General features: G+C 45.4%; 1 protein-coding gene and 1 long non-coding RNA gene across 5 annotated transcripts; one reads left to right on the top strand and one right to left on the bottom strand.

Annotated features, from left to right (window-relative positions):
• Positions 1–383: 383 nt before the first annotated feature.
• Positions 384–27,661, bottom strand: LOC117005060. Of its 3 annotated transcripts, none has more exons than XR_004419757.1 (3): positions 27,581–27,661; positions 4,228–4,405; positions 384–3,387 (listed from the first exon to the last, which is right to left on the bottom strand). It is a non-coding gene; the product is annotated as an uncharacterized LOC117005060 (long non-coding RNA). The 3 variants fall into 3 exon arrangements; XR_004419756.1 differs by having other exon boundaries at positions 384–3,384; XR_004419758.1 differs by having other exon boundaries at positions 384–3,384; positions 4,228–4,386.
• Positions 12,634–14,265, top strand: LOC117005058. Of its 2 annotated transcripts, none has more exons than XM_033076288.2 (2): positions 12,634–13,619; positions 13,987–14,265. In XM_033076288.2, the coding sequence occupies exons 1-2, from the start codon at positions 12,735–12,737 to the stop codon at positions 14,038–14,040; spliced, it is 939 nt and encodes a 312-aa protein (XP_032932179.1). In that variant the 5' UTR covers positions 12,634–12,734; the 3' UTR covers positions 14,041–14,265. The 2 variants fall into 2 exon arrangements, with proteins under 2 accessions (XP_032932179.1, XP_032932177.1); XM_033076286.2 differs by having other exon boundaries at positions 12,634–13,669; positions 13,987–14,264.

Here is a 27,661-nt window from a genome sequence, read left to right as displayed (position 1 = left end):
CTGTTACTATTTGGCAACTTTGTGGCACGCGGGTCCTCGCTGCGAACGACAGAGCGGCTTATACTCGGGTGCGGCTTATTTATGGACAAAAAACGAAATATTTGCCAACACCCAGAGATGCGTCTTGTATTCGTGAATTTACTGTACTTATTTTGCTCCAGTGAATTTTACCTTTAGTTCATCATCGCCCAATGATACTTTCCAGGGAGCTTTGGGAGCTTTCTTCACTCAAGTATGATGTATCCAAGCACTCTGTTCCTTGATCTTAATCACAGTAAAGGTGGTGAGAAGCATTTGGTACGGTCCTTCCTGTTATAGATACTCATGACAAATTGGAAAGGCCAGTTCAAGTTAACCATAGAAAATTTATTAGCAACCGATAACTGAACAAAACAGCGCTGGGTGCCTGGGGAGTCAGTGCTCCACCAACGGCTCGCACTAGAGAACATTTTCAGGGACCCTTTTATACAATCTTTCCTCTGGTTTTCTTCGTGTCCCGATCTGATTTACCGGAGTACTCTGCATTTCTTTCAAGCATGCACAAGTAGTTGCTAGGGGGTTGTTTCTGTCCTCCTGGTGGTCATTGATGAAGACCTGGTTGTCTTCCTCAGCTGCCCCCGGAATGACCCTGCAGTCAGCGCACGTCCCCTCTGGTATTGTTTCATCTCATGGAGCTCTTCCTTGTTTACTGAACAGGAAGTGGTGGCTAACAAGTAACCCTTTGCACTCAGCGTCTGTCTGTGTAATCACTTATTGAGCAAGATTTGATTAACAAAGCACATTCCATTACACTTCCCACTGTGGTTTCAAGGTTTTTTCTGCAAGAGACTTAACATACACATAATCTCCACCCTATATGTCATGCGCTGGTCCATCAAGCCTTACACTTTGAGTTCCAGCCTCGTGTTTTTCTATTTAAAATGCGATCCTCTATCGGAGGACATGGTGACTGGAACTCCAAAGCATGGTATTATCTCTTGTAACAGTACCTTTTTTAGCTCTCGAGCTTTTGCAGTCCTAGTGGGGAAAGCCTCGGGCCATCCTGAAAAGGTATCTGTTAGCACCAACAAATATTGATGCCCTCCTTTTCTTGGAAGTTCATTGTTGTCCAGGCCCCTGGCCTTTTCTAATTTTGCCATGTTTTGGTTTGGGGATGTTTTGGGTTTTGTCTGGAGGCAAAGATCATAATGCCAAGTCACTTGAGTGACAGTGGCATATAATTTCCTAGCAACAACTCTTTCAATTAAGTAGTCATACAAGGCCTCTACTCCCCAGTATGTTTTTGGGTGTTCTTCCTTTACCAGTGACCACAATAAATTAGAGGGGAAGACTAGCCTCCCTTTTTTTTTTAGTAACAGCCCATCCCTCTCAGTTATATTTTCCTCTTTGACTTTTAATTACTTACCTATCCTCTTTATTATATACTGGCTTACCTTCAAGGGAAACCTGTCCATCTGGAATCAAGGTTCCCTCAGTTGCTACCTCACCTTTTGCTGCTTCTTTTGCCTCTGTCCACCAACTTGTTTCCTTCCTCCAATTCTGAGCTCACCTTCTGGTGTGCCTTAATATGCATGATTGCTACCTTCTCAGGTAGCTGAACTGCTTCTAGTAGTTGTATTATTTCCTGTGCATGTTTGATGTTTTTCCCTTGCGAAATCAACAGTCCTCTTTCCTTCCAAATGGCTCCATGTGCATGTACAACCCCAAATGCATATCTTGAGTCTGTATAAATGTTTGTTTTCTTTCATTTTTTCCATTTCCAAGGCACTGGTTAGAGCAATTATCTTCGCCTTTTGTGCAGAGGTGCCTACTGGTAAAGGTCACGATTCTGTTACCTCTTTGCAGGTAGTAACTGCATACCCGGCATGTCGCTTTCCACTGATGACGTAACTGCTCCCATCCGTGAAACAGGTTTCAAGGAGGGTGTCCTTCAGGTCTGGATGGCTGGAGTAGGTGGCTTCGATGGTTTCCAGGCAGTCATGGTGTATGGATTCCCCTTGGTTTCCACTGAGGAAAGAAGCTGGGTTGACAATGTTAGTTACCACTATTTTTACCTCGTCTTGTTCTGCTATAATGACTTTGTATTTCAGGAATCTCTGTGGGGAAAGCCAATGGCCACCTTTCACTTCCAGCACTGTGGACACTGTGAGACACTAGCACAATCATTTTCTGGCCCAAGGTGAATTTACGAGCTCCCTGGATGTTTAGCACAACTGCTGCTACAGCTTGGAGGCATCTTGTCCAGCCCTTGGCCATCGCATCTAGCTGCTTAGAAAAGGAAGTAACTGCCCTTCGATATGGCCCCAGATTTTGGACTAGTATCCTCAGGGCAATCCCCTGTTTTTCATGGGAAAATAGGAAGAATGGTTTACTTACATCTGGCAGACCCAGAGCTGGGGCAAACACAAGAACCTTCTTCTTTGATACCCTGTACCCCTGGAGTCCCAGAAAATTTAGGAGGCTTACCATCCAGGCCACACAGGCTTCTTCTGTCTGGGTGGCTATAAGGAGGTCATCTACATACTGCAACAGCCTTTCTTCTCCTGATGGGGCTTCCCAAGCCTCCAGGTCCTTTGCAAGTTGTTCTCTGAACAAAGTGGGTGAGTTCTTAAAACCTTGAGGCGACCGTGTCCAAGTGAGATGTGTTTTGCACCTGCTCTTAGGGCTTTGCCATTCAAAGGCAAAAATTTTCTGGCTGGCTTCATGGAGAGGGAGGCAAAAGAAGGCATCTCTCAAATCTAAAACGGTAAACCAGGTTAGCTCAGGTATCAAGCATGTTAACAGAGTATATGTGTTGTCTACTACATGGTAAAGATAACAATCTTAATTGCAGAAAGTTCTCAATTATTGGGCCAATTCCTTCTCTGTCTTCCTTTTTCAGGGGGTACTGTTTATCTCTGACTGGCTTTTTCCTTCCTTTAGTTTGATTAATATAGGAGGTACATTCTTCGCCCTCCCTGGTATATCAGAGGCCCATACTCCAGGAAATACTTGGTTCATTATTTCTTCACTAATTTCTCCTTCAGTTTTAATCATTGTTAGTATTAAACTTATTTTTGATCATTTACCTCCAGAGTAATCTCCCCATTTTCTTTAAATATAATGGTTGCTTATAATTATGCCAATAAATCCCTCCTCAGGAGCGGGTCTGGGGAGTTGGGCATATACAGAAACTTATGAATGCCCCATTTTTTTCTATATTTATACTTTAAAGGCTTACAGAAATATGCTTTTTCGGTTTGGCCAGTTCCCCTTTTACCACTACATACTTATCTTTCACAGACATTAAAGCTTCATTTAAAACTGAGTATGTTGCCTCCGTGTCAACCAAAAATTTCACCTCTTTCTCTTCTTCACTCTGCTTCATTTTTATAATCAGTGGATCTGCTGGGGAAAGATTCAACGGTCTTCTTCAGTCTTCTACATGTGCCACTACCACCCCCTTTTTCCCTTGGTTCCCCTTTCCCTGGCACCTTTGTTCTGGGCACTGATTTTTCCACTGACCAAATTTTCTGTAAATTGCACACTGGTGTCTGCCCAGTCGGTCCCCGAAGCTTTTTAAGTTTACATCTGATGTAAACCACTTTTCTGCCCTTATCTAGCGATGTCCCGGTATCTGAATACATCGGGCACACTCAGTCATTCAGTCCTAGTTATTTCGGGAGTTTTTTCCAACACAGCGAATGTGAGGGTAGCCTCTTCCATAACGCCGCACCCTAAGTTCACAAATTCCCAGGAGTTGAGGCCAAACCACTCAAGGAGAAGGACTCCTATTGTTCATCTAGGCAAAATATACACACACACGCAGCGTCCTTCACGCAGCGTCCCTCACGCCCCAGCCAATCAGCACTCACTGCACCCCGCACTCACTCCAGTCACTCCAGTTGCCCGGGAAAAAGGGAGAAATGCTTTCACTCACACGATTCAAACACAGCACAAAACCACAGCATGTCCGGACCTCGGCAAAATAGCAGTAATCAGAGATTCACTCGACCCACCCCCATGGTCATTTGCGGCCGCTCTATTGGTCAAAGAATCTCTCCCGCCACCGCCCCCCTAGACGGTATCCCTCCGCCGGCCCCCTAGCCGGGCCAGCCACCTCTTGCAAGCTCAGACCTTACTTACACAGGGTGTCTATGCCCACGCACAAAGACGTCTCAATGCGACTTACTGGCTGCCCCCCCCAGCCAAGCGTACGATTTACAGCCTCTTAAATTCGATACATACCGTTTATCCGCGGACCAGCAGGTCGTTGTCTGTCCCCGGTGGAGCGATCCGATTCACGGAGTCCCTTCAGGGAAATCCTGGGGCTCGTCTCAGGGAATCCGCTCCCCGTCTCGCTCCCGCAGCCGGACAGAGGACTGACTCCTGGCTGGCGCTCGCCAACTGATAGGCGGAAAAGACTCTATAACTCGTGAGAAATGAGAGTTATAAAGTAGGTATCCATTTATTCAGCGCTAAGGTGCACGGGCAATAGTTCCTCCCAAAGTATGCACCCCGAAACTTCAAACTACTACTCTATTTATTCTCTAAAAGCCTAGGATTACACAGTATACCTAATACATATTCATGTCCTAGCCCCGCCTAGTCCCACCTACCCACGTTTCGTATTAAAATGAACCAAAAGTCCTTTTGCACTTGCGCCTCCCCAATTCAGGGGTCGTCAGGGGTCTCTGACGAAGGCTTCCAAACTCTTTATCGCACTTGAACTTTTCAACTTTGTCTCCGGAGCATGCGTCTTAGCCTTTTGGGCACATTCCAGACCTTGAGATTAGTTCTTTCTGGTTTTGGGTTTTGGATTAATCACTTATCACTGGTAGCCTTGCACCCCTCACCCTGTTTGCAAGTTCTGGCTGCGTTTATCACAAACCAATCTGCCTCTCCTTCCGATTTTTGCAAGCATAGTAAATGTCAGGCATTCTTCATTGTCTTGTTTTTTGATGGACTATCCCTTACTCCTCAATTCCCTGTCTCAGTATCAGATATTACTTCCTTCTGCTAGCAGTGACTTCTGGACAACATATTTAACTTCTAGGAACAGGCTTGTAACAAATCAGCCTTATTTAGATTTGCAAAAAAGATTGACAAACATTTAAAAGAAAGAGTCAGTACTTCAATTTGAGCAAAATGTGAAAACTGAGATTTAATAGCTTGGATGAGTTCAGCCTCCAGTTTATTAGGCCAGATGAATTTAACTCAGTAAAAAATGTTTTAAAAATTGAACAATTAATATTAGAGTTAGTGGATTTTCTGTAAAAATATATAACATATAGGTCAATGTTTCAATCCTCAATATTTGGTTGATATGGGAAAGTTTTAGTGCCTTCTGTATTGGTTTGGCACACCCTGGCTTCTGGTAGCAGGGGGGGCACAAAAATGGCTCTTGTGAAAAGCTCCTGAAAGCTTCTACCATGTCCAGCAGAGCCAATCTCTGATGGTTTTGAAGATGGACATGCTGTTGGCCAAAACTGGGCCAGTGAGAGAGGTTGGTAACGCCTCTGTGATCACATATTTCAGGAGAAAATCAAAACAAAGTCATGTTTTGCTCCTAGTCAGAGAAGAGGAGGAGGTGAGAACATGTGAAGGAAAACAACATGGCAACACCAAGGTGAGTGGACAAGGAGGGGGAGGAGGTGCTCCAGACATCACAGCCAAGATTCCTCTGCAAGCCGTGGTGAAGACAATGGTGAAGCAGATTGTCCCCCTGCAGCCCATGGGTCCATGAGGGATGCAGAGATCCATCTGCAGTCCATGGGGGAAGTACCCATGCCAGAGCAGGTGGATGCCTGGAGGAGGCTGTGATACAGTGGAAGACCCGGTAGAGAGAGAGGGCCCTTTTTTCCAGGCTGGAGCAGCTTGTCCCTGGAGGACTGCACCCCGTGAAAAGAGAGACCCACGTTGCAGCAGTTTTGGGAGGACTGTCTGTCTGTGGGCGGGTCTCACGTTGCAGCAGTTGCAGTCGGGCTGCTGCTCATGAGAGTGGACCCACGCTGAAGAAGTTAATGGAGAACTGTCTCCCGTGGGAGGAACCTCACGGTCTCATTGGGGAAGGACTCCTCTCCCACAACCGCGGAAGAAAATCTTGGTGATGAACTGGCCAAAACCCCCATGCTATCTCCCTGCGCTGTTGGTGGGAAGGAGGGAGGGGCTGGGGGTAAATCATGTTTTAAGGGATTATTTTACTTCTTATTATCCTCCTCTGATTCTGTTAGTAATAAATTTTACTTTGCAACCTTAAGTTGAGCCTGTTTTGCCCTGGAAGTGTTTTCTCACAGTACTTATCTCAACTCATGAAGCCTTTGTTAACTTTTTTCCCCCCTTTCCTCTGCCCAGCTGTGGCACGGGAGGATGAGCGAGCGACTTTTGTGAGTGCCTGGCATTGGGCCAGTGTCAAACCACGGCACCTTCCCTTCCCAAATTTCAGTATCAATCCATGATTAGGTTTTTACTTTTACCGGTCTCTTGGGCCTGGCTGAGATGGAGTTCATTTTCCCATAGCAGCTCTCACAGTGCTGTGCTTTGCATTGGAGCTGGAAAGGTGTTGAGAACACACCAGTGTTTTGGCTACTGCTGAGAAGCACTGGCACAGCATCAGTGCTGTCTTTCAACATTCTACCCCCCATGAGTAGACTGGGAGTGGGCAAGATCCTGGGAGGGGCCACAACCAGTCCAGCTGACCCAAATTAACCAAAGGTATATTCCATACCATATGATGTTAGCTCAGTTATAAAAGCTAAGTGGTGGAGGAGGAATTGGGGGGCGGGGGGGGAAAGGGGGCATTTGGTATTTTACAGTGTTTGCCTTCTGGAACAACTGTTATACATGCTGAAGCCCTGCTTCCCAGGAAGTGGTTGGACATTGCTATCTGATGGGAAGTCGAGAATAAACTTTTTTCCCTTTTTGCTTATGCGTGTGCAATTTTTCACTTTTTTGTTTTGATTAACTGTCTTATCTTAACCTACTAGTAGTTTTCCATCTTATTTTCTCTCCCCTGTCCCGCTGGGGAGTGATGGAGTGACTTGGTGGGCACCTGGTGTCCAGCCAATGTCAATACACTAGACCAGTGTAGTTAAATTGATTTTTGTGAATAAATGATCCCTACTATGTTTCAAAGAATGAAAAACCACTGAAAGGAAAAAAGAAAGTCTAATAAATGTCCCTGGAGGGAAAAGTCATTGATAGTAGTCAGATATCCCTTTGAAACAGATATGACTTACTGTTATTTGAGACCAATTCTTCAACAGACTGTCTGGTCACAGCAAGACAATACTAAATGAATCATACTATTATTTCAGAAATTTAAACCCTTCTCTCACTTCTCACTTGTGTCTTCACTTTTCCATTACACAGATACAGTACTCCTCAGGCTTTTGGTAGACAATGTATAGCATTTTTTCCCTTAAATAATCACATTTAGGTAGAGAAAATCTCTATGATAGTCAAGTCCAAACTATACCTCTTATTTCCTCTTTATTTTTTTTACATGGACTTTGAAGCATAAAAGGCTTGAGGAGCAACTTAATTTGCAAATACTGTTAAGAGATGTTAGGAGCCTAGCAACCTCCCTGTCTTGGGGATGGTTTATTATCCCATACCATTTTGGGGGGTTTTGATCTGTTTTGTTTTGTTTGGGCCCAGAGGTGGCTGCTACCCCCGCCCCAGTCCCGATCCTCCCTGACTCTGGGACCATCGTGATGAATGGGAGTCACGCTGGAGTTTCCAGAGGGAGTTGGGAGCAGGGCGAGAGGCAACCCTTCCTTTTCGGGCTGTTTGACTGGACACACGCGACCAGTATCTCTGACCAGGGATCCTGCTGTTTCTGTGGGTTTTTGCCTGCTTCTTTTTGTGTTTGATTTGTTTTGTTTGTTTGTTTGTTTGTTTTTCCTTCAGCACTGTGACTGAGCTTGCCAGCTTGGCTTCTTTTGCTGTTCTGCTGTCGGGAAGCCCAGAGCCAATGTGTGCCCCACCAGAACCCGGGAATACCCTCGTTTTTCTCGTCGGGGGGCTGCCCCCCCCATCCTCCGTACAGCCCGGACCCGAAGAACCAGCCAGCGCCAGTGAGAAATGCCGAGGGCCATTTTCCCTACTGTGTTCGGGAGCTGGACTGCTGCTGCCCAACCCCCGCCGTACCTCTGCCATTGCTCAGGGTTTGTGCTACACTGTAGCTTTTCACCCCCTGCCTGCCGGGAGGTCCTGCCGTTCCAGCTTGCTTTTCCTGAGGTTCCCGCTACAGCTCCTTTTGCTATCCAGAGGGGGCACCAGGATCGGCTCCCCCTGTGAATTTATAAAGGAAACCCTTTCCCCTTCCCGTCCCGGTGGCTGCATCCGCCATTGCCCACGTGAGAGAAAGATGGCTGGACTCGCGCCACAGCGCCCCCTGCAGTCACAGGTGAATCATCGCACCCACCCTGCCCGGCTGGGGATCGACCAGCCCCCCTGCCGGCTGTGACCGTAACTACACCAAAGGGGAAAGTGCTTGCAGCCAGGAGAAGGCTGTTACTTGGGTTTCTGGGGAGAGGTGGGTAAAGTTACACAATTCCAATATCTAGCATTTATTCAATTTTTTTCGTTCTTTTCCTGTGCCTTGCAGACACCCTTATTTTCTTGATAATAATCAGGTTTTTTTTCACTTTCACCCAGGTGTTAATTTCTCTCATTGGCAAAAAGGAATTAATGGACCCCTTCTCTTTAGAGGAAACATTCATTCCAGGGCGTTTTCTCCTGAAATTTGTAATGAAACCGAGACACTCCTCCAGCCCAGAACTCCTTCCTGCCCAGTTGCTTAAGCCCAGTCCAGTATCCTGGGCACCCAGAGTCTCTGCCTAGGTTGAGGGACTCAACTCTCATTTATCTGTTTGCAGATTCAACCAGTGGCAAAACTGAGCATGTATCCCAGAAACACACAGAGAGCACACTGGCATGGCTGTTACAGAGACTGACCCAGACAAGATGCTGCCTTCAACAGCGCCTAATATACAGAACCTGCATGTAACATAAAAATAGACAGCCAAGCCCCCTTTCTCCTCTGGCTGGTAGAGATACAAAGTCACTAGTGAAAGTGCACACACAATTTTGAGGATTCCTCAAGTACTGTAATGGACCCTCTGTCTACCTGATAGCCCTGCCCCAATCCCAGACCCTCTTCCTTGCTTCATGGGTGCCTACTCACAGCTAATTGAGCTTGATGCTGGATAGCAAACATGAATGCACATACAATTTCATCCCCCAGGCACTCTACATTCACGAGTCCCCATGGGCATACTAACATTAACCCTTGCCTGCCCAATGCCCCAGCCCAGACCCAAGACCCCTCTGCTACTTGCTGGCAAGTACAGCTTGAAGTTTGCTAGTAAAGATGCTTGCACATGCATATCCACACAGCTGCTTTGGGGAAGATACAGACATCCAACTTCCCCCTGCCCCTCAGCAGCCAGATCTAGGTATGCAAGCTGTGACCTACAGTCCTACTCCAGCCATTGGTATTGAGCCTCTCACTCACCTAACTGATGCTGGTTCCCCCCAATATCTGGCTTTCAGGACACATGCTGTTCTCCACCCAGTGGCTGAAGGTAAAAGACCCTGACTCATTCCAGCAGCTGATGCTGACCCCACCTCCCCACTCCAGTAGCTGACAATACTGGCTGTGTGGCACCTATACCCCTAATCTGACTCTAGTAGCCAACAGCAAATTTCACTTGCACACACACAGGTCTCACCAGTAGCTGGCGCTGAGAACCCCTCCACTTGCTCCAGTAGCTGACAGCACAGGCCTGGGTCTCCTACACCCCTGGTTTGACTCAAGCAGATGGCACCAAATCCATTTACTCTGGTCTTCCCAGTAGCTAGCACCTAGTCTTTTCAGATCACATATATGTGTGCATGCACACCATAGTCATACCAGTCCCACCAGTAGCTGATTTTCAGGACACACACCCTTCCCACCCCAGTGGCTGGAGGTTAGACACCACTTGCTCGAGTAGCTGGCACCACAGGCAAGGGGTGCTTACACTCTCAGTCTGCTTTCAGTAGCTATCACCAAATTCACTCACACCAGTCACCCCAGTAGCTGGCACTCCGGGTTTAAAGTCTGCAGGACCCTCCCTAGATCCAAAAAGTTGTGGCCCCTCAATGAAGGATACCAGGACCCCCACTTGCTCCTTTCATAGAATCATAGAATATCCTGAGTTGGAAAGGACCCACAAGCATCATGGAGGATCAACATTGAGGTACATTAGCCAGAAAAGGAAGATTAAAGAAAATTTCCCCCCCTTCCCACCTCCCCTGCATAAATAAGACAGGGAAACTGGTGACAGCCTACATGGAGAAGGTTGAGGTTGTTACCAGTTCTTTTTTGCCACAGTTTTCAGTGGTAATCTCTCTTCCCATATCTCTAGAGTCCCCAAACCTCAGAACAGGGACTGGGAGAATGAAGTCCTCCTGTCATAGTAGATCTCGTTTGAGACCACCTGAGGAACATGAAAATACATAAGTCCATGGGACCCAACAAGATGCATCCCAGGGTCCTGAAGTAATTGGCTGATGTAGTTCCTAAGCTATTCTACACCATATTCGAAAAGTCATGGAAGTCAGGCAAACTCCCCAGTGACTGGAAAAAGAAAAGTGTCACAACCATTTTTTAAACGGCTAAAAAGAACTAGTCTGAACAGTCAGCCTTACCTCTGTGCCTAGTAAGATCATGGAACAGATCCTCCTGGAAGACACCTCAAAACATATGGAAGATGTGGGAACCCAGGGTATTCCCCTGGCTTCCCTGGAGCCTGTACAGGGGGCTCAAAAGCCTTGGCAAGGTGCCAGAAATCTCTGTGAGTTCGATCTAAGTCCCTGGGAGAAATTACCATCTTTATATACAGAATTACAGAGTCACAGAAATAAGTAGAGTGTAAATTGATGTGTTAAAAGGTAGAAAAGTAAGGTTTTAAAGATTGTTTACATTAAGGGGTTTTTAGACACAAGATGGAGGATTTGTGGCGTAGTAAGAAATTCTTCTTCTTCATGGCATCCATCTTCTGGGTCGGGATGCCAACTCGGGATTGGTGAAGGGAAAACTGCTCGGTGTAAAGTGGGTATAAAGTATTGGTGATTAATTGTAAATAAAGTAGACGTAAATTAGAGTATAAAAGATAAGTCCTGCCCCGGAGGGCAGGAGAACAGCCTTGGATGAGTTGCAGAGTGGACCGCTGTAAGGTAGACAGAAAATTCCTTAGATAAGGAAGAATAAACGACCTTGGAAACCTCAGAACAACAGCTCTCGAGTCTTCTTTCGTGCCCTGCTGCGCCCTGCCTGCAAAATAAGAACTCTTAGACCACCCTTTACTGTACAGGTAAGCGACCTCAGACCATAAAAGAGGCCGCCGCCTGTCACAGTTTGGCGTCCCTGGGTGGGCACAAGAAGTGGGCTCACGAAGTGAGCGACAAGCAGGTGTGAAGAGGGCCAGCACGAAGAGGGCGAGAGCGCAGTGAGCTGGAGGTGGCTTCACAAAGGTGAGCACCGTCGACAGAAGATATCCCAGAGGCAGAGAAAGCTGCAGGGAAGAGATTTTGACCTTCGCTGAGAGGAAGACAGCTCCAAGCCAGAATCGGAAGGGAGGAAACCCGGGACTCCTCTCCTGTGATCTGCTGGCCAGAGACCAGGAAAAACCATCCGGTTCGACTTAGAGGACTTGCTTTTGGTAAGACAGGTCAAAATTCAGAACATGGGGGGTGGATTCAGCCAGGAACAAATCAATCTCCTAGCTACCTTAAAAGGGGAGATGTCAGCTCATCCCATGCCCATCCCAGATAAGGAACTTAAAAATCTGCTTTTATGGGTGAAGCTCAAGTTTCCAAGTGCCGAGGCGGATTTATTATTCGAGCCAAATTTTTGGGAACAGATCAATAGATCTTTGTACCACTTAGCGACTCAGAGAGATAAAGAGGCGTTAGAGCTCTTGTCTCCGGCACGGGTGATGCTGGAAGTTATTTCGCACAGAAGTGCAAATTTACAGAGTTGCCGGAGGGCGATTCTGGGTCCCTCGGGAGCAGAGGGAGGATCCCACTCTAGCCAGCAGCTGGGGGAGGGAGATCTTTTGCCGTCTGGCCATCAGCCAGCGGAGGAACCTTGCTATCAGCAAGGGGCTTCAGATATAGATGAAGGACCCGAAGAAGGTCAAGGTGTATCCCTAGAAACTCCAGGATCCCCAAGAATACCTAGAACACCCCATCTCAGGAAAGGAAAGCTTAAGCTAGAAATTTTTCCGAGTGAATTGGAGGATTTAGATTTCTGTTTTTACAGCCTCTCGGACACCTTGTCCCCAGAGCGCGGGGGGGCGGTACAAGCACCTCTAGGGGGGACGGGTGGGGCAGAGGCGGAGACGGGAAAGTCAAAAACTACCGCGGACACAGCGGGGAAAAGCGCGGATCCGGTGCGCGCAGTCGCGGGGATAGGCGGGACTCAGCCAATCGCGGCGGCGGCCGGGACGCGCGGGACGGGCGGGGCGGCCGGGGTACGCGGGCCAGCCTCGACCCCAGGCACGGGGAGGGCTGCGCTGACCTCCAGCCCGGGAGTGGGCGGGGCGGCGAGCTCCATGCCGATCGCGGGAACGTCGGACGCGGCATGCGCGGTTAGCGCGGGCGCGGCGGCGGCGGCGGGGGGAGCAACAGTCCGAACCGTAGCGGACACAGAAAAAGCAAGTGCAGTGACCATAGTAACAGGGACAGCGTCGGGCGCGTGCGCGATGGCGACGAAGCGCGGTGGGCGTGCGCGCGGAACGCGAAACACGGAAGTGTCAGTTATAGGGGCGGAGAGTCCGGAAGCGAAGAGGGGGCGGAGCAGAAAACAAAGTGACAGCTCAAATGAGAGCGAAGTAGGCGGGTCTAGCTCGGAGGGGGCTGAGACAAGCGACAGCGAGGGAGATCAGGATACGAGAGGAGGCGTGTCCAAGGGCAGGGCTACGTCGGTGCGGGCAGTGGGGAGGCGTGGTCAGGATAGAAGCGGCCACACCCCCGGGGCTCTGCAAGCGGAGACGGGGCGTGCCCAGGCGGGAGGCGTTTCCCTCAGTGCAGACACAGCTAGTCTCGGCAGCGAGCCTCCGCTTCCATGGCAACCAAGTAGACAGTCTCTCATGAAGGTAATAGCTGAAAGTGTCTCACGCAATTTGCACGAACTGTGTGAAACTTTGAAGAGATTCCCAGATTCATCAGAAAAAATAAGCAGCAAAAAGGTGAAACAAAAAGCACAGTCAACCCTAACGGGGCAAACAACTAGTGGTAAAACCTTAACAATGCAAGACTTTTTTCCAACTTCTTACAAAAAATCCTCTTCCAAGAAAAAGTTGCAGGAAAGTCCAAAAGAACAACAGGGTGATACATTGTGTATCACAGCGTCGGAGGGGATTCCGGCATGGGCAGCAGGTGCTAGTGCATCAGGCCAAGGACAATCAATTATGACTCCAAAAGAAATTATCAAAGCTTTTTTGCAGCACATGGGAGCAAGCTTGGAATCTTATCCAGAGATGAGGACAGAATTTCCGCAGATTTTCCGGACAACTCAAGGGTCGCAGATCGTTATTCCACAGCCAAGACCAGAAACAGCACAGAGAATACAGGTACCAGCCATTCCGGTGAGTGAAGCAGCATGGACCCAGACACAGCAAATAGCTCCTTTCTACAGGTCAGTGCCAATGGAAGCGCAACCATCTGCACCGCAGGCAATGATAGATTGGGCAGACATAAGAAGAAACCTGGCAAGAGATAGATCATGTCCAGTGATTGGTACAGGGGACATTGCAATGCCAGTGGCTTATGACGCCCAAGGGCAAAATCCAAGATGGGAGAGATTAACTCATGATGTGATCAAGGATTTGATCAGAGCTATAAGAGACAATGGACTGGGATCGTCATATTTTAAACAACTTTTAAAGGGTACCCTCAATATGTATAATTTAACTCCATTTGATCTCAGGTCTCTTGTGTCATTGATTCTTACAGACACACAAGCACTCATCTGGGACGGCAGATGGAGAAGGGCACTGCAGGAGCTGAGAACAAAGTATCAAGGTGGGCCAAACGCAGCTCTCACCTTGGCGCAGCTAGCAGGTGATCCACCGGAAGATGACCCAGCTCAGCAAGCAGCGAGACTTCCACGTGACGTGTTGAGAGACATCAAAGAAGCTGCACGTAAGGCAATTTTACAAATTGCACCAGCAGGTATGCAGGACACAATTTTTACAGAGATCAAACAAGGCGCTTCAGAGAGTTACTCCTCATTCACAGATAGGCTCACTCAAGCAGTGGATAGGCAAGTAACCGAAGAAGCAGCCAAACCGCATTTGTTGAAAAGTCTTGCATTTGCAAATGCTAATCAGGAATGCAAAAGGGTCATCAATGCAATTCCAGGTCAACCCTCTTTAGCAGAGATGGTTGAAGCCTGCAGCAAGGTAGGCACACCACAACATATAGTGTCAATCATGGAAGAAAGTATGGAAAAGATTCTCGCAAACTTCCAAAAACAAAAGAACCCCACAGAGGGACAATGTTATAAATGTGGAAATTCTGGACATTTTAAGAAAAACTGTCCTCAGCTTGCGAAAACAGACAAGTCGTCAGGGCTTTGTCCGAGATGCAGAAGAGGAGAGCTCACGGACGGAACCAGAAGCAGAGACCGTGAACTCCTCTTCGGACAACAAATAACGAACTTAAGGACTGGGAATTGAAAATGTTCATTCCAATGATTTTATGTCTAATGATGCTGTCTATTGCATTAAGCAATGGGGCGGATTTGCCAATAATGCAACCAAGGGAGAATGTCTGGGAGAATTTAGCTCATGCGGCGGGTTTAGACACCATATGTTTAACGCATTCCAAGCCAAAAAAGCCATTTACAACGTGCTTGGTGGGATTGCCGGTGAAAGAATGGCCAATTCCAAAAGGCATCCCTCCAAAGGTGTTGCAGGTTGTGTCGACACCTGTGGATGGATGGAATGTGTGGGTTCAATTTCTTCCAGTAGCTCCTTTCGAACCTCAGGAATTGGAAATCCTGGGGTCAACAATGATGGACTTTTGTATAGAGTTTAACATTTCAAGAATAGCAGATAATAAGACATTAGATGTCACTCCGATTCGCGATGTATATAAGAACGCTTCTTTTTGGTGTAACTATACTACGGTGTCAAACAAACCATCCTTTCGAGTTCCAGCACAATTGCCAAGAGGAACATTTTTCATATGTGGGGACAGAATTTGGCCAGGTATCCCTGCAAACATAAAGGGAGGTCCATGCAGCATTGGGAGGCTTTCGCTTTTAACACCAGACTTGAAAATTTTGAAAAAGTTAAAAAATAGAAATAAGAGAGCAATTCAACAATATGGTCAGGATTGTGATGATAATGTCTACACATGGAACAAGGCATGGAGAATCGCAGCGGCGATTTTCTCACCCCAGATAGCTTCAGGGGCGGCCTTGTCACAATTGGATCATATAGGTTGTTGGCTCAGCAAACATTCTAAAGCAGTTTCACTTGCACTGAGTGACTTGTTAACAGATGTCGACAGTGTAAGGAGAGCCACTCTTCAAAACAGGGCGGCAATCGATTATTTATTGTTAACCCATGGACATGGATGTGAAGAATTTGAGGGAATGTGCTGCATGAATCTATCCGATCATTCAAAATCAATTCATGAAGATATAAAACAGTTACAAGAAGGTGTGACCAAACTTGGAGAAGTCACTGGACCATTGTTGGATGGTGTGTTTGATTTCTTTAGCTTTTCACCGTTGTGGAGAGAACTTTTAAGGATAGGATTATATGTATTAGTAGGACTCGTAATTCTGTTGTTTGTTTTGCCATGCATTATTCAATGCATACGGCGGGCTATAGACAGGGCAACTAAAGAGGTTCTTTTAGTGCAAACAGAGGGGGGAGATGTGGGAACCCAGGGTATTCCCCTGGCTTCCCTGGAGCCTGTACAGGGGGCTCAAAAGCCTTGGCAAGGTGCCAGAAATCTCTGTGAGTTCGATCTAAGTCCCTGGGAGAAATTACCATCTTTATATACAGAATTACAGAGTCACAGAAATAAGTAGAGTGTAAATTGATGTGTTAAAAGGTAGAAAAGTAAGGTTTTAAAGATTGTTTACATTAAGGGGTTTTTAGACACAAGATGGAGGATTTGTGGCGTAGTAAGAAATTCTTCTTCTTCATGGCATCCATCTTCTGGGTCGGGATGCCAACTCGGGATTGGTGAAGGGAAAACTGCTCGGTGTAAAGTGGGTATAAAGTATTGGTGATTAATTGTAAATAAAGTAGACGTAAATTAGAGTATAAAAGATAAGTCCTGCCCCGGAGGGCAGGAGAACAGCCTTGGATGAGTTGCAGAGTGGACCGCTGTAAGGTAGACAGAAAATTCCTTAGATAAGGAAGAATAAACGACCTTGGAAACCTCAGAACAACAGCTCTCGAGTCTTCTTTCGTGCCCTGCTGCGCCCTGCCTGCAAAATAAGAACTCTTAGACCACCCTTTACTGTACAGGTAAGCGACCTCAGACCATAAAAGAGGCCGCCGCCTGTCACAGGAAGACAGAGAAGTGATTAGAGACAGCCAACACGACTTCAGAAAGGGCAAGTCATGCCTGACTAATCTAGTGGCCTTCTACGATGGGGTGACTGCATCAGTGGACAAGGGAAGAGCAATTGATGTTAGTTATTGTGGACTTATTCTTGCCTCTAAATTGGAGAGACATGGGTTTGATAGATGGACTGCTGGATAAGAAATGGGCTAATGACTGCATTCAAAGTCAACAGCTCAATGTCCAAGTAGAAACCAGTAATGAGTGATGTCCCTCAAGGGTACTGGGACCAGTAGTGTTCATTATCTTCACCAATGACATAGACAGTGGGATTGAGTGCACTTGCAGCAACTTTGCAGATGATACCAAGCTGAGCAGTGCAGTTGATTCATTTGAGGGAAAGGATGCCATCCAGAGGAAACTTGACAGGCTCAAGGAGTGGGTCCATGTGATCCTTATGAAGTTGAACAGGGACTGCACCTGAATCAGGGCAATCCCCAGTATCAATACAGACTGTGGGATGAATGGACTGAGAGAAGCCCTGCAGAGAAGGACTTGGAGGTACTGGTGGATGAAAAATTGAACATGAGCTGCAATGTGAGTTTGCAGCTCAGAAAGCCAGTTGCATCCTGGGATGAATAAAAAAAAGTGTTCAAGAACTAATGTTAAAGAAATTAGGATTTTAGATAAAAGTTAGAAGAAACTGGGCTTGAGATAGTTACCTGAAACTTAAATAATTGATTGCCTGTCAATTTATGTTTGCTTAGCTGTGCTTGCAATGGGAAAGGGTGAAACTAGTAGTTAGGTCCAAAGAACACAAACAATTGCAACCAGAAACTCATTCTTTGCAAAACTGAAGTTGCCCCAAAAGCCATTTGTATTGTCATTAATAGAAAAGGTCAGGGCGAGGAAGACTCGCCTTACTTCCTCCTTTTAAGACCCCTCCCCACAAAAACGACCCCAGACTTAATTCAAGAAGCCAGCCACGCATGATTAATAGCTATTCAAGCTAATTACCATAGGAAGCAGGGGATGGGAGGGGCTGGTGTTATGAATATATATTTGTTTGAACCTTTTGTCAATAAATAGACTCTGTGACCACCTGTAATTTTGCAGTGTGTATTAGGGGGGCTACTCCATGCTGCTGCCCAGCGCTGAATAAACATATCCTTTCTAACTTCAAATTGTTAGAGAGTTTTTTGTCCATCACAGTTGAATATCGGTATTAGACCAATACTCATATTTTGGTAAATCAGAGCAAGCCCGAACACGTTAGTCAGCACTCAAGCAGCAGTGGCCACAAGTCCCCACCAGGTCTGAACAAGGCTCAAACGTGTTGTCAGGTTACACTCCTAGCAAGCAGGTAACAGCAGTGACAAGCCTGCTCATGTTCACACAAGACCCCGTTTTCCTCATACATAAAAGTGGATGCAATTCATAATTATAGTGACAAAATAATAAAAATACATAAAAACAAAAAACAACAATTAACAAAGTGATTTAAACAAATAAAATGAAATCATTAGCTTTTCCTCTGTCTCATGTCCATGCTTTACTTTGGATTCAGTATTTATGGCAATACAAGCTGGCTTGTACTGGGCATCTGAATTGACCAAATAATGGAAAAGCAGTCTGGTGGGACAGACAGCCCTCCGGGGACCAGGGATAGGACAGAATCGGAAATAGACAAGGATTTGGACTTATGGTTCCTGCCTGGGCTGCAGAGGCTATTGGTCAAAGGAGGCTGGACAGTCAGACTTTATACCAATCACAGGAGCTTAAAGAGATACATTTAGGAGGTTATAAAAAGGACTGTTTAGAACAATAAAGGGCTTTTGGTCAAAAGAATCATGGTGCCTTTGTCTCTCTCTCTCGGGGGGCTCGGGCACTCAAAGCAACAAGTATTCTTTTTTATATTGATCCCATGGTGTATTTTCATAATGACATGAATCACTATGTAACATCTCACAATTCCCCATCTTCTTCTTTATCTCATTGATTCGTGTCTGTTCTTCAAATCGAGATAGTGTTTTTTTGGGGAGAGCTCTGTTTCTTTTTATTTTTAGCTAATATAATTAGTTTGTGAGTTTTCTCTGAGATGGCAAGTTTGGGATCAATGGAGATGGCTGAAATTTGCATGCCCTGGATTACTGAGTGCATGAGTCGAGTCAAACATGGAATTAGACATGGCAAAAACAGTAACCCTAGTACCGAACACAGTATCATGAGTCCTGCTTTCTTCCACCAGACTCCATCAAACAATTGGCTCCACCAAGTTTCTTGAAGGATGGAGTTCCATTTTTGAACTGGGATATGCACTAGTCATTTGATATCTTCTGCTAGCTGAGTCACAACTTCTCCGTTATCATCAATTTGTAAACAACATTCAGACATGTTAAACTTTCCACAAACTCCATCTTCTTCAGCTAACAAATAATCCAATGCCACACAGTTTTGGTACACTGTTGCTCGGGTTTGAGACATTTGTTTAGCTATTAATTCTAAACCTTGAGCTGTTTTATTGGTTATTATTTCTATTACTGCTTGAAATCTGATAATTTGGTTAAGCATATAAATGGGAGTTCTATATCCCCAACTGCCGTATTTTGCCCAAGTAGCAGGTCCATAAGTTTCTATTATCCACTCAGGAGGCCACTCATTATCCCCCCATTTTTGGGTTCCTCCGATGAGATCGCTCTTTGAGCGTACTTCTAGTTGCTCATCCAAAGGCCTCCCAAGAGTGTTTCCTTTTGTTCTTGGTAAGAGAAAGAATTCAGGTTGAATAATTCCTATAGTACAACTACCTTTCCAATTTGAGGGTAATTGACTATATGCTCTTTCTCCGCAAATCCAAAACATCCCGTCTGGAGCTTTCCAATCCCCTACAGTACCTTGGGGGTTTTCCCAGAACCTTTTTAATGTGTCTATTCCCTCAAAAGGGTTGGCATCATTCTTACTACACCAAAACAGTTTTTCTATTTCATTAAAGGTACAGTTAGTATTGTTTTGCATGCTCCAATATCTATTTGGGCTTTTAGGCCACCACCAGGTAGTGCTTGAATTTGTGGTATACACCCTTTTACATAGGATTTTGCCTAGCCTTTAAAAATTCTTGATTTCCCTTCTCTGGAAATACATTCTTGAGCCACAACTGTGTTAATCAAAACCCGTCCTTCTGGCCTATGTCCTTGTTCAGCAATTTCTGTCCGATTCCATTTACAGTAATTTCACGACTATAAGACGCACCCTGTTGACTAAAATTTTGGCCCGAACCCGGAAGTGCGCCTTATAGTCCAGTGTGCCTTATATATGGACAAAGTTCAGAAACTTGCCAACCCGGAAGTGTGAACCGCGACCCGCGGGGGGAGCCGGCAGGGCCACGGCTACCGGGTACAGGCGAGCCCGGAGGCCCGCGGCACCACGGCTGCTGGGTGGAGGCGGGGCCTTGGCCAGCAACCACGTGGGGGGAGCTGGTCGCGGATCCTCGCTGCAAAAAAAAAGTGCGTCTTATAGTCTGGTGCGCCTTATATATCAGCAAAAGTTCGGAATTTTGCCGACACCCGGAAGTGCGCCTTATAATCCAGTGCGCCTTATAGTCGTGACATTACTGTAAGTATTTGAGTGATATCCAGTCCTTCACCTTTCCATGGTCTTTGTTCAGCCATTAATGCTCCTCCACAAACCAAACAATTGGACACGTTTAATTCTCCTGCAATCTTTTCTGCTAAATCTAAAAATAAATTCTTTCCTAGAGTGGGTAATTCTATTTCTCAAAGGTGTTCCTGTATGTTGGAATAGAAGTTGTTAATTTTTTTTTTCTTTTTTTGCTATTTCTCTTAATCATTTTGGAACATTTTTTACTAATTGTGCCTGAAATTTTTCCTGCACCCCCCCATTTTCTATAAGGCCCCACCTGCCTTCATTACTAAAGCAAATATGTTCCTCTCCATTGGGACAAGACAAACCCAGACGTGTTCCTCTTGGGGCAAGATTTCGGGTTACCCAAAATGATCATCCAGCTATGTCAAAAGATTCTAATTGATGCTGGTCATAACATACAGAGTTCACGTGAGTGTTGGCTGCAAATGTATATTCGGTATGGCAGCCAATACCTACATGCTGGTAGCATTTGGAGCAGTCTCCATTAGCTTGTATAGGTATTAAGCACGTTAGTATCCACCATTTAAGAGGTCCGGTATAATTTATTCCTCTACCTTCCCAACCTACTGGATTGCCACCAGCAGTTGGGTAATGCACCTTCTCGGTAGCAAGAATAGAGATCTATCTGGTCTTGCCCTCTTGAAATTTAAGCCTAAATATGTATAAATATCTAGGTACCCAATGTCCATCTGAATCGCAATCCTAAGCGCTTGCTTTGTCTGCTTTCTCTTTTTGTCTTTGCACATTCACAACAGAGGGGGTTTCTCAGTTTTTTCCCCATGTATGATGCCTGTACCACACATTCTCACACTTAAGACAGCAGAAACATACTTTAAGTTTGCAATTACAGTTAGGAGTTTGACAAATTACTTCCTTGGAATATCTTAAAAGATATTTAACTGTTTTCTGTGACGTGAGTCAACATTATCAAAGTTATTTCTGGAATTCTACTCGTAGATCCCCTGGGATGGAAGCAACTTTCCATTTAGGTTCAGGCGGAGGTTGTACTCATCCTTCAACTCGAGAGGCACGTGTCCATCCCTTTTCAGCAGTCTGCACAGCTGTTTCTGTAGTTAAAAGAGTTAAATATGGCCCTTCCCATTTAGGGGTTACAGTAATTTCACGACTATAAGGCGCACCCTTTTGACTAAAATTTTTCCCCGAACCTGGAAGTGTGCCTTATAGTCCGGTGCACCTTATCTGATGGACAAAGTTCAGAAATTTGCCTACCTGGAAGTGAGAGCTGCTAGCCACGGGGGAAATCGGCAGGGTTGCGGTTGCCAGGTGGAGGCGAGGCAGAGCAGCGGCGGGCATGCCCCAGCCCTGTGCAGGCGGGACGAACCCTCCACAGACACGCCCCAGCCCCGTGGAGGTGGGACGGCCCCTCCACAGGCATAGCCCGACCCCGTGCAGGCGGGACGGCCCCTCTACAGGCACGCCCTGGCCCCGTGCAGGCGGGACGGCCCCCCCACAGGCATAGCCCGGCCCCGTGCAGGCGGGACGGCCCCTCTACCGGCACGCCCCGGCCCCGTGGAGGTGGCACGGAGGGGCAGTGGCCATAGCCCGGCCCCAGAGAGGTGGCACGGAGGGGCGGTGGGCATGCCCCAGCCCCGGTGAGGCTGCACGGAGCAGCGGCGGGCATGCCCTGTGCCCGCCGGGTACAGGTGGGCCTAGGGCATGCCCGCGGCACCGCCCCTGCCTGGTACAGGCGGGCCCGGGGGCCAATGGCTGCCGGGTGGAGGCGGGACTTCGGCCAGCAACCGCGCGGGGGGAGCTGGTGGCAGAGCGTCACTGCAAAAATAAAGTACGTCCTATAGTCCGGTGCACCTTATATGATCTACAAAGTTGCGAATTTTACCGACTCCCGGGGGGTGCGCCTTATAGTTCGGTGTGCCTTATGGTCGTGAAATTACTGTAAGTTTTCTTCCTTCCACCCTTTTATCAGTACCCAATCTCCTGGCTTGATATTGTGAATGTTAAAACTAAGGTGTACCAATTGTGCTAATATCCCTTGCTTTCTTAGATAGTCTACATTCTGTCTGATAGTTTGTATATATTTTTGAATGGTGTAATCTTTGATTACTACAGGTTCGTGTGGTATTTCCTGGGAATATGGCATTCCATATAACATTTCATAGGCTGACAATCCCGTGTTGGCATTTGGAAGAGTCATTATATTTAATAATGCTAGTGGTAGGCATTTTATCCATGACATTTTAGTTTCAGTCATTAAATTAGTCAATTGTTGCTTTAGGATTTGCTTCATTCTTTCTACCCTGCCTGAACTCTGAGGATGCCATGGAGTATGATATTCCTAGGTAATGTTTAATGCTTGTGCCAAATTTTTAATAATTTTTGATGTGAAATGCATCCCTTGGTCCTAATCAATTGCTGTAATAATTCCAAATCGTGGTATTGTTTGTTCTAATAATATTTTTGCTACAAATATGGCTGTGGTCCTTGTAGCTGGATATGCTTTTACCCAATGAGTAAGCTAATCTACCACTACTAACAAATATTTCCAGCGATTAACTTTTGGAAGTTCAGTATAATCTATCTGTATTCTTTCAGAAGGACACAATGCTACTTTTCTTCCTCCTAAAGGGGTCTGTCTCATTGCTTTTTTATTCACCTTTTGACATGTTAAACACCCTTGGGTTATTTGTTTGGCTATCTCAAATACTCCTATGCATCCATAAAATTTCAAAATTGGTCACACAAGGCTCTAGTTACCCAATGGGTTCGTTGGTGTAATTGTTTTAAAATCCCCCTGGTCTGGGATTTCGGAAGTATTTCCCTTCCATCCATTAAAATCCATTTTCCTTCCTTCTGTTCAGCCCCTAATTTTTGAATCATTTTAATTCTTCAGGACTATAAATTAAATGTGTTTCCTTTTCTGGCTTTTCACTCAATACTTGTAATTTAGATATCTCACCAGGTTTTAGGGCTGCTTCCTTTGCTGCCTGATCTGCTAAGTTGTTTCCTCTAATCAGGAAACTCATTCCCTTCTGGTGGACTTTAACATGCACTGCTGCTATTTCTTCTGGCTCTTGCAAAGCCTCTATTTTCCAAAAGTGTGTACTATTCCAAAAGCCTATTTTGAATCAGTATAAATCATCCCCTTTTTTCCTTTTAATAATACTAAGACCTTGTACAAGGCATACAACTTGCATGCCTGAGCTGACCAGTTGGGGCTTAACTTCCCCCTTTCACACACTGACATACTCTGCCCATTAATTATTGCATATCCTGATTTTCGTTTCACTTCAACAACTCGGGATGATCCATCTACAAAATATCGATCCCCTTCCTCAAGTTCCACCTCACTCAAATCTGGTCTAACCTTTGTCTGTAGTCCTATCAAGTCAGCACAACTGTGAGCCAAAACCCCCTCTTCAGTGGGCACCCCATAAATAAACTGAGTCACATTTTGTGAGGTAGTTACTTTTAACTCCAGCTCGGAAGAATGTATAAGGATAGCTTCATATTTTAGAATTTGACTATCTGTGAGCCATTTTTCAGCCTTTTGGTGTAATATGCTCCTAACATTATGGAGCGTATACACAGTCATAGGAGTCCCAAAGGTGACTTTTCTGGCTTCCTCTATCAAAAGTTCTGTGGCTATTAAGGCTTGTAAACAAATGGGTCATCCATGACTTACTGGATCTAATAACTTTGAATAAAATCCTACCGGTTTCTTATCTCCTTCCCAGTCTTGAGTAAGCACCCCATATGCCACTTGATCCGCTGAGCTTACAAACAATTGAAAGTTTTTATTTACATCTGGAAGAGCCAATACTGGGGCCTGTATTAATGCTGCCTTAACTTGTTCTAACTGATCATCATCCTCACTGTTCCATTTAATAACATGCTAAGTTTTTAATAAAAAAATTTTACCTTCTGACTGTATCCTTCTATCCATTGCCTACAATATCCTAAAAGTTCTAATAATTGTCTAACTTCCTGTTTTGTCTTAGGAAGTGATAAGGTTAAAATCCCAGAAACTCGTTCAGGGTCCAGTTTCTTTGTTCCCCTACTCAGCCAATGGCCAAATATTTCACCTCAGGTCCTGTAAACTGTAATTTGGATTTTGATACCTTTAATCCCTTGTCTCCTAAAAAGTTTAACAACTTTATTGTTGTCTCACGTACTTCTTCCTGAGTTTTTCCTGCCACCAAAAGATCATCTGCATGTTGAACCAATTTACTTCCTTTGGGTTGTTCAAATTCCTGTAACAATTTTTCCAAAGCTTGCCCAAATAAGTTAGGGGATTCTGTAAATCCCTGTGGCAATATAGCCCACCTTAACTGTTGTCTCCTGCCAGTCTCAGGGTCCTCCCACTCAAATGCAAAAATATTTCCGCTTTCCTCTGCCGGTGGGCAGGCCCAGAAAGCATCCTTTACATTTACTACACTGTACCATACAAATTCAGGGGGTATTTGTTTAAGCAAGGTATATGGATTTGCCACCACAGGAAATCGAGTCAAAGTTCTCTGGTTTACAGTTCTTAAATCTTGGACCAGACAGTAACTGCCGTCTCCCTTTTTAACTGGTAGTATTGGGGTGTTATGGTAAGACATGCATTGTTCTAATGTACCTTGCTTAATCAATTCATCAATTACAGTTTTTAGTCCTTTTCTTCCTTCCATGGAAATGGGATACTGCCTTACCCTTATTGGGAATTCAGGGTTAATAATATTAACAATAATATGTTCTATGTTTAATTTTCCAATTTCCCCTGGAGTAGACCACACCTTAGGCTGTATTTGTTCCTCATCTTGTACAGTTAATTTATACACTCATACTTTTAACTCATTGTCTTGGAGTATTGCCCCTAATCCCAATGCCAGCATTAAATCTCTCCCTAGCAAATTAAAATCTGCTTCCAGAATAAATAGCAGATTATTTAAAACTATTTTATTTGCCGATTCTATTGTCACATCTTTTATTACAGGGACTTTAAAAGCCTCTCCTTTTGCTCCAATTACTTCAACCTTTTCCTTACTTGGTCTCCATCCATTTGGCAAAATTTGAACTGTAGATTTTTCCACCCCGGTGTCTACTACAAATTCAAAATCTTCCCCTTGGGGACCTAGTTTTAATTTTATCAAGGGCTCCTTCGATGTTCTAGTCCCCAAGAGAGAGAGCCCCTGACACCCCTATTGTTGTTCCTCAAACGTTGTTTCATCTGTTTTCCGTTTTCTGCAGTCTTTCTTTAAATGTCCTTTTTTTTTTGACAATAGAAACAAGTAGGAGGAGGGTTACTACTCCTCTTAATTGTCCAGTCTCCTGAGAAACTTTTCCTGGAGTTATTTTGATTGGGGGTTCCCTTTTGAGTTTCTCTTACTGCTGCAACAAATACTTTCGCTCTGGCTTTTGCTTTTTCCTCATCCCTTCTTACATATACTTTCTGTGCTTCTCACAAGAGTTCTTGCAATCCTCTATCTTGCCAATCATCTAATTTTTCCAATTTCTTCTTATATCCCCCCACGATTTTGCAATGAAGTGAGTCTTTAATAATGCTTCTCCTATTGCTGTATCTGGGTACACCCGTGAATACATTTGTAAATTTTTTTCTGAGTCTTTCCAGCCAATCTGTGGGAGACTCCTCCTTCCCCTGATGCTTACTGAAGGCTTTGTTAATATTTTGATTCTTAGGAACTGCTTCCTGGATTCCCTGAATCATTATATTTCTAAGATCTATCCTATTTTGCCAATCAGGGGTTGCATTATGATTGCAATTGGGGTCCACATTTGGCCATTTCTGATCATCTGGTGGCCCCTGTTGGTGTGCCCTTTCCCATACTTTCATTCCAGCTTACCTAATAATCTGCCTTTCCTCTATGGTGAATCAAATCCCTAATATAGATTGGATCTCCCCCCAGGTATAGGTATTTGGTCCTTAAAACTGGTCTAACCGCTCCAATAATCCCAATGGATCCTCCAGCAACTTTCCCATTTCTCTCTTAAATGTTCTCACATCCCCAGTATTTAGGGGTACGCTTATGCATTCTATGCCTCCCAAACCCCCTAGAGGGACTTCTTGTAGTGGATATAACTGGTCCCCAATTTCTTCATCACTTTTCTCTGCTTTTAATACCATAATTCTGGCTTTACCTTTTCAGCGAGTTCTTACTACAGGAGGTGTGGTGTTCATTGGGGAAGGGGGAGGGGGAGCAGAGCTTGGAACAGTCATGGCCGGTGCGGTGTTTAGAGGGGGAGGGGGAAAGAGAGCTGGGCTCGGGAGAGCTGTGTCAAGCGCGGTGTTTAGAGAGGGAGGAAGAGTGGGGTTTGGAAAAGCCACAGCCATTTTTTGGCTGTGTGCTCTCTGGTTCCAAGTCCCGTCTTATGTGGGTGGTAGTGCTTGTGGAGGGTAAGGAGGGGGAAGGTTATCTAAAGGGTCCCAGGGCTTTTTATCTTTTTCTGCCTCCCCTTTAGTTTTTAAGGCATATAATAGTGACAGCCTGTTCCCCCGCCAACATATCACATACTCACTTTCTTCTCCATTAAAAAGTTTTTTCTGGTTTACGTATTTGTTCAGTGCCTGACATATCCAACCTTCAAAAGACCCATAGATGGGCCAAAACAAATTGTCAGGTCTTATAATTTCCCTGGTCCATGTAACCATACAGTACTGAATCATTTTTTTCTTACTTTTTTCTCTTCTCTCTTCCCAATAGTCCCAATGTTTTAACATAATCCCCAGGGGACTGTCCTGAAGAATATCTGGTAATGTGCTCCCTTTATCCTTTGTACCCTGGTTCTTACATGAACCCTGGTTCTTATCTGAACCTTGGGTACCTGGGTCTCGAGGTTTCTTACAAGCCTGACCCATTACTGACTAGTCCCTCGGTGCCTCCGGCCCCCAACCTTTTAAATAAAAATCCTTTTAACAAACGCTACCGGCCCCTGCTTTATTGTAAGCCCTTTTGACAAAAAGCTGCCAGCCCTCGATTTTATTTAAAGGTCTCCTCTTTACTTGCTTCATTCCTTCGCCTGTTGCTTCTCTCATGAGAAGATCGGAAATGAGACTAGAAGAATTCCACACTCGCTTCGTAACAACATTACGTCTCAAACATACACCAGTCACACACCACCCCACCATGCGATACTTACAGTCCGGTGTTCTCACCCGGATCTTCCTGTGCAAGAAATTACGAGTAATTTACTGTAGTTTTCCTTGGGAAGCTCTAATTCCTTGCCTGTGTCTTATCTGTTTTATGAATTTCCTATCCCAGTGGAGGCCAACAGTCACTTGGGGCCACCAAAGGTGGGGCGCCTCCTCCTGGATTAGTTGTCATCCCCCGAAAAATGGAAATTCATCACGTCGTGGTCACCAAATTTGTTATAAATTACTCACCAAAATTGGGTAGGTCAATCAATAAGGCAATTATTTGTCTGTTGATAAAAAACAGGCAAGCAGCGCTGGGGACGTGGGGAG

Source organism: Catharus ustulatus, chromosome W (genome assembly GCF_009819885.2).
Source record: "Catharus ustulatus isolate bCatUst1 chromosome W, bCatUst1.pri.v2, whole genome shotgun sequence".
Taxonomy (NCBI): domain Eukaryota; kingdom Metazoa; phylum Chordata; class Aves; order Passeriformes; family Turdidae; genus Catharus; species Catharus ustulatus.
Note: the sequence above shows the minus strand (reverse complement) of the source record. Positions and strands in the feature narration are given on the sequence as shown.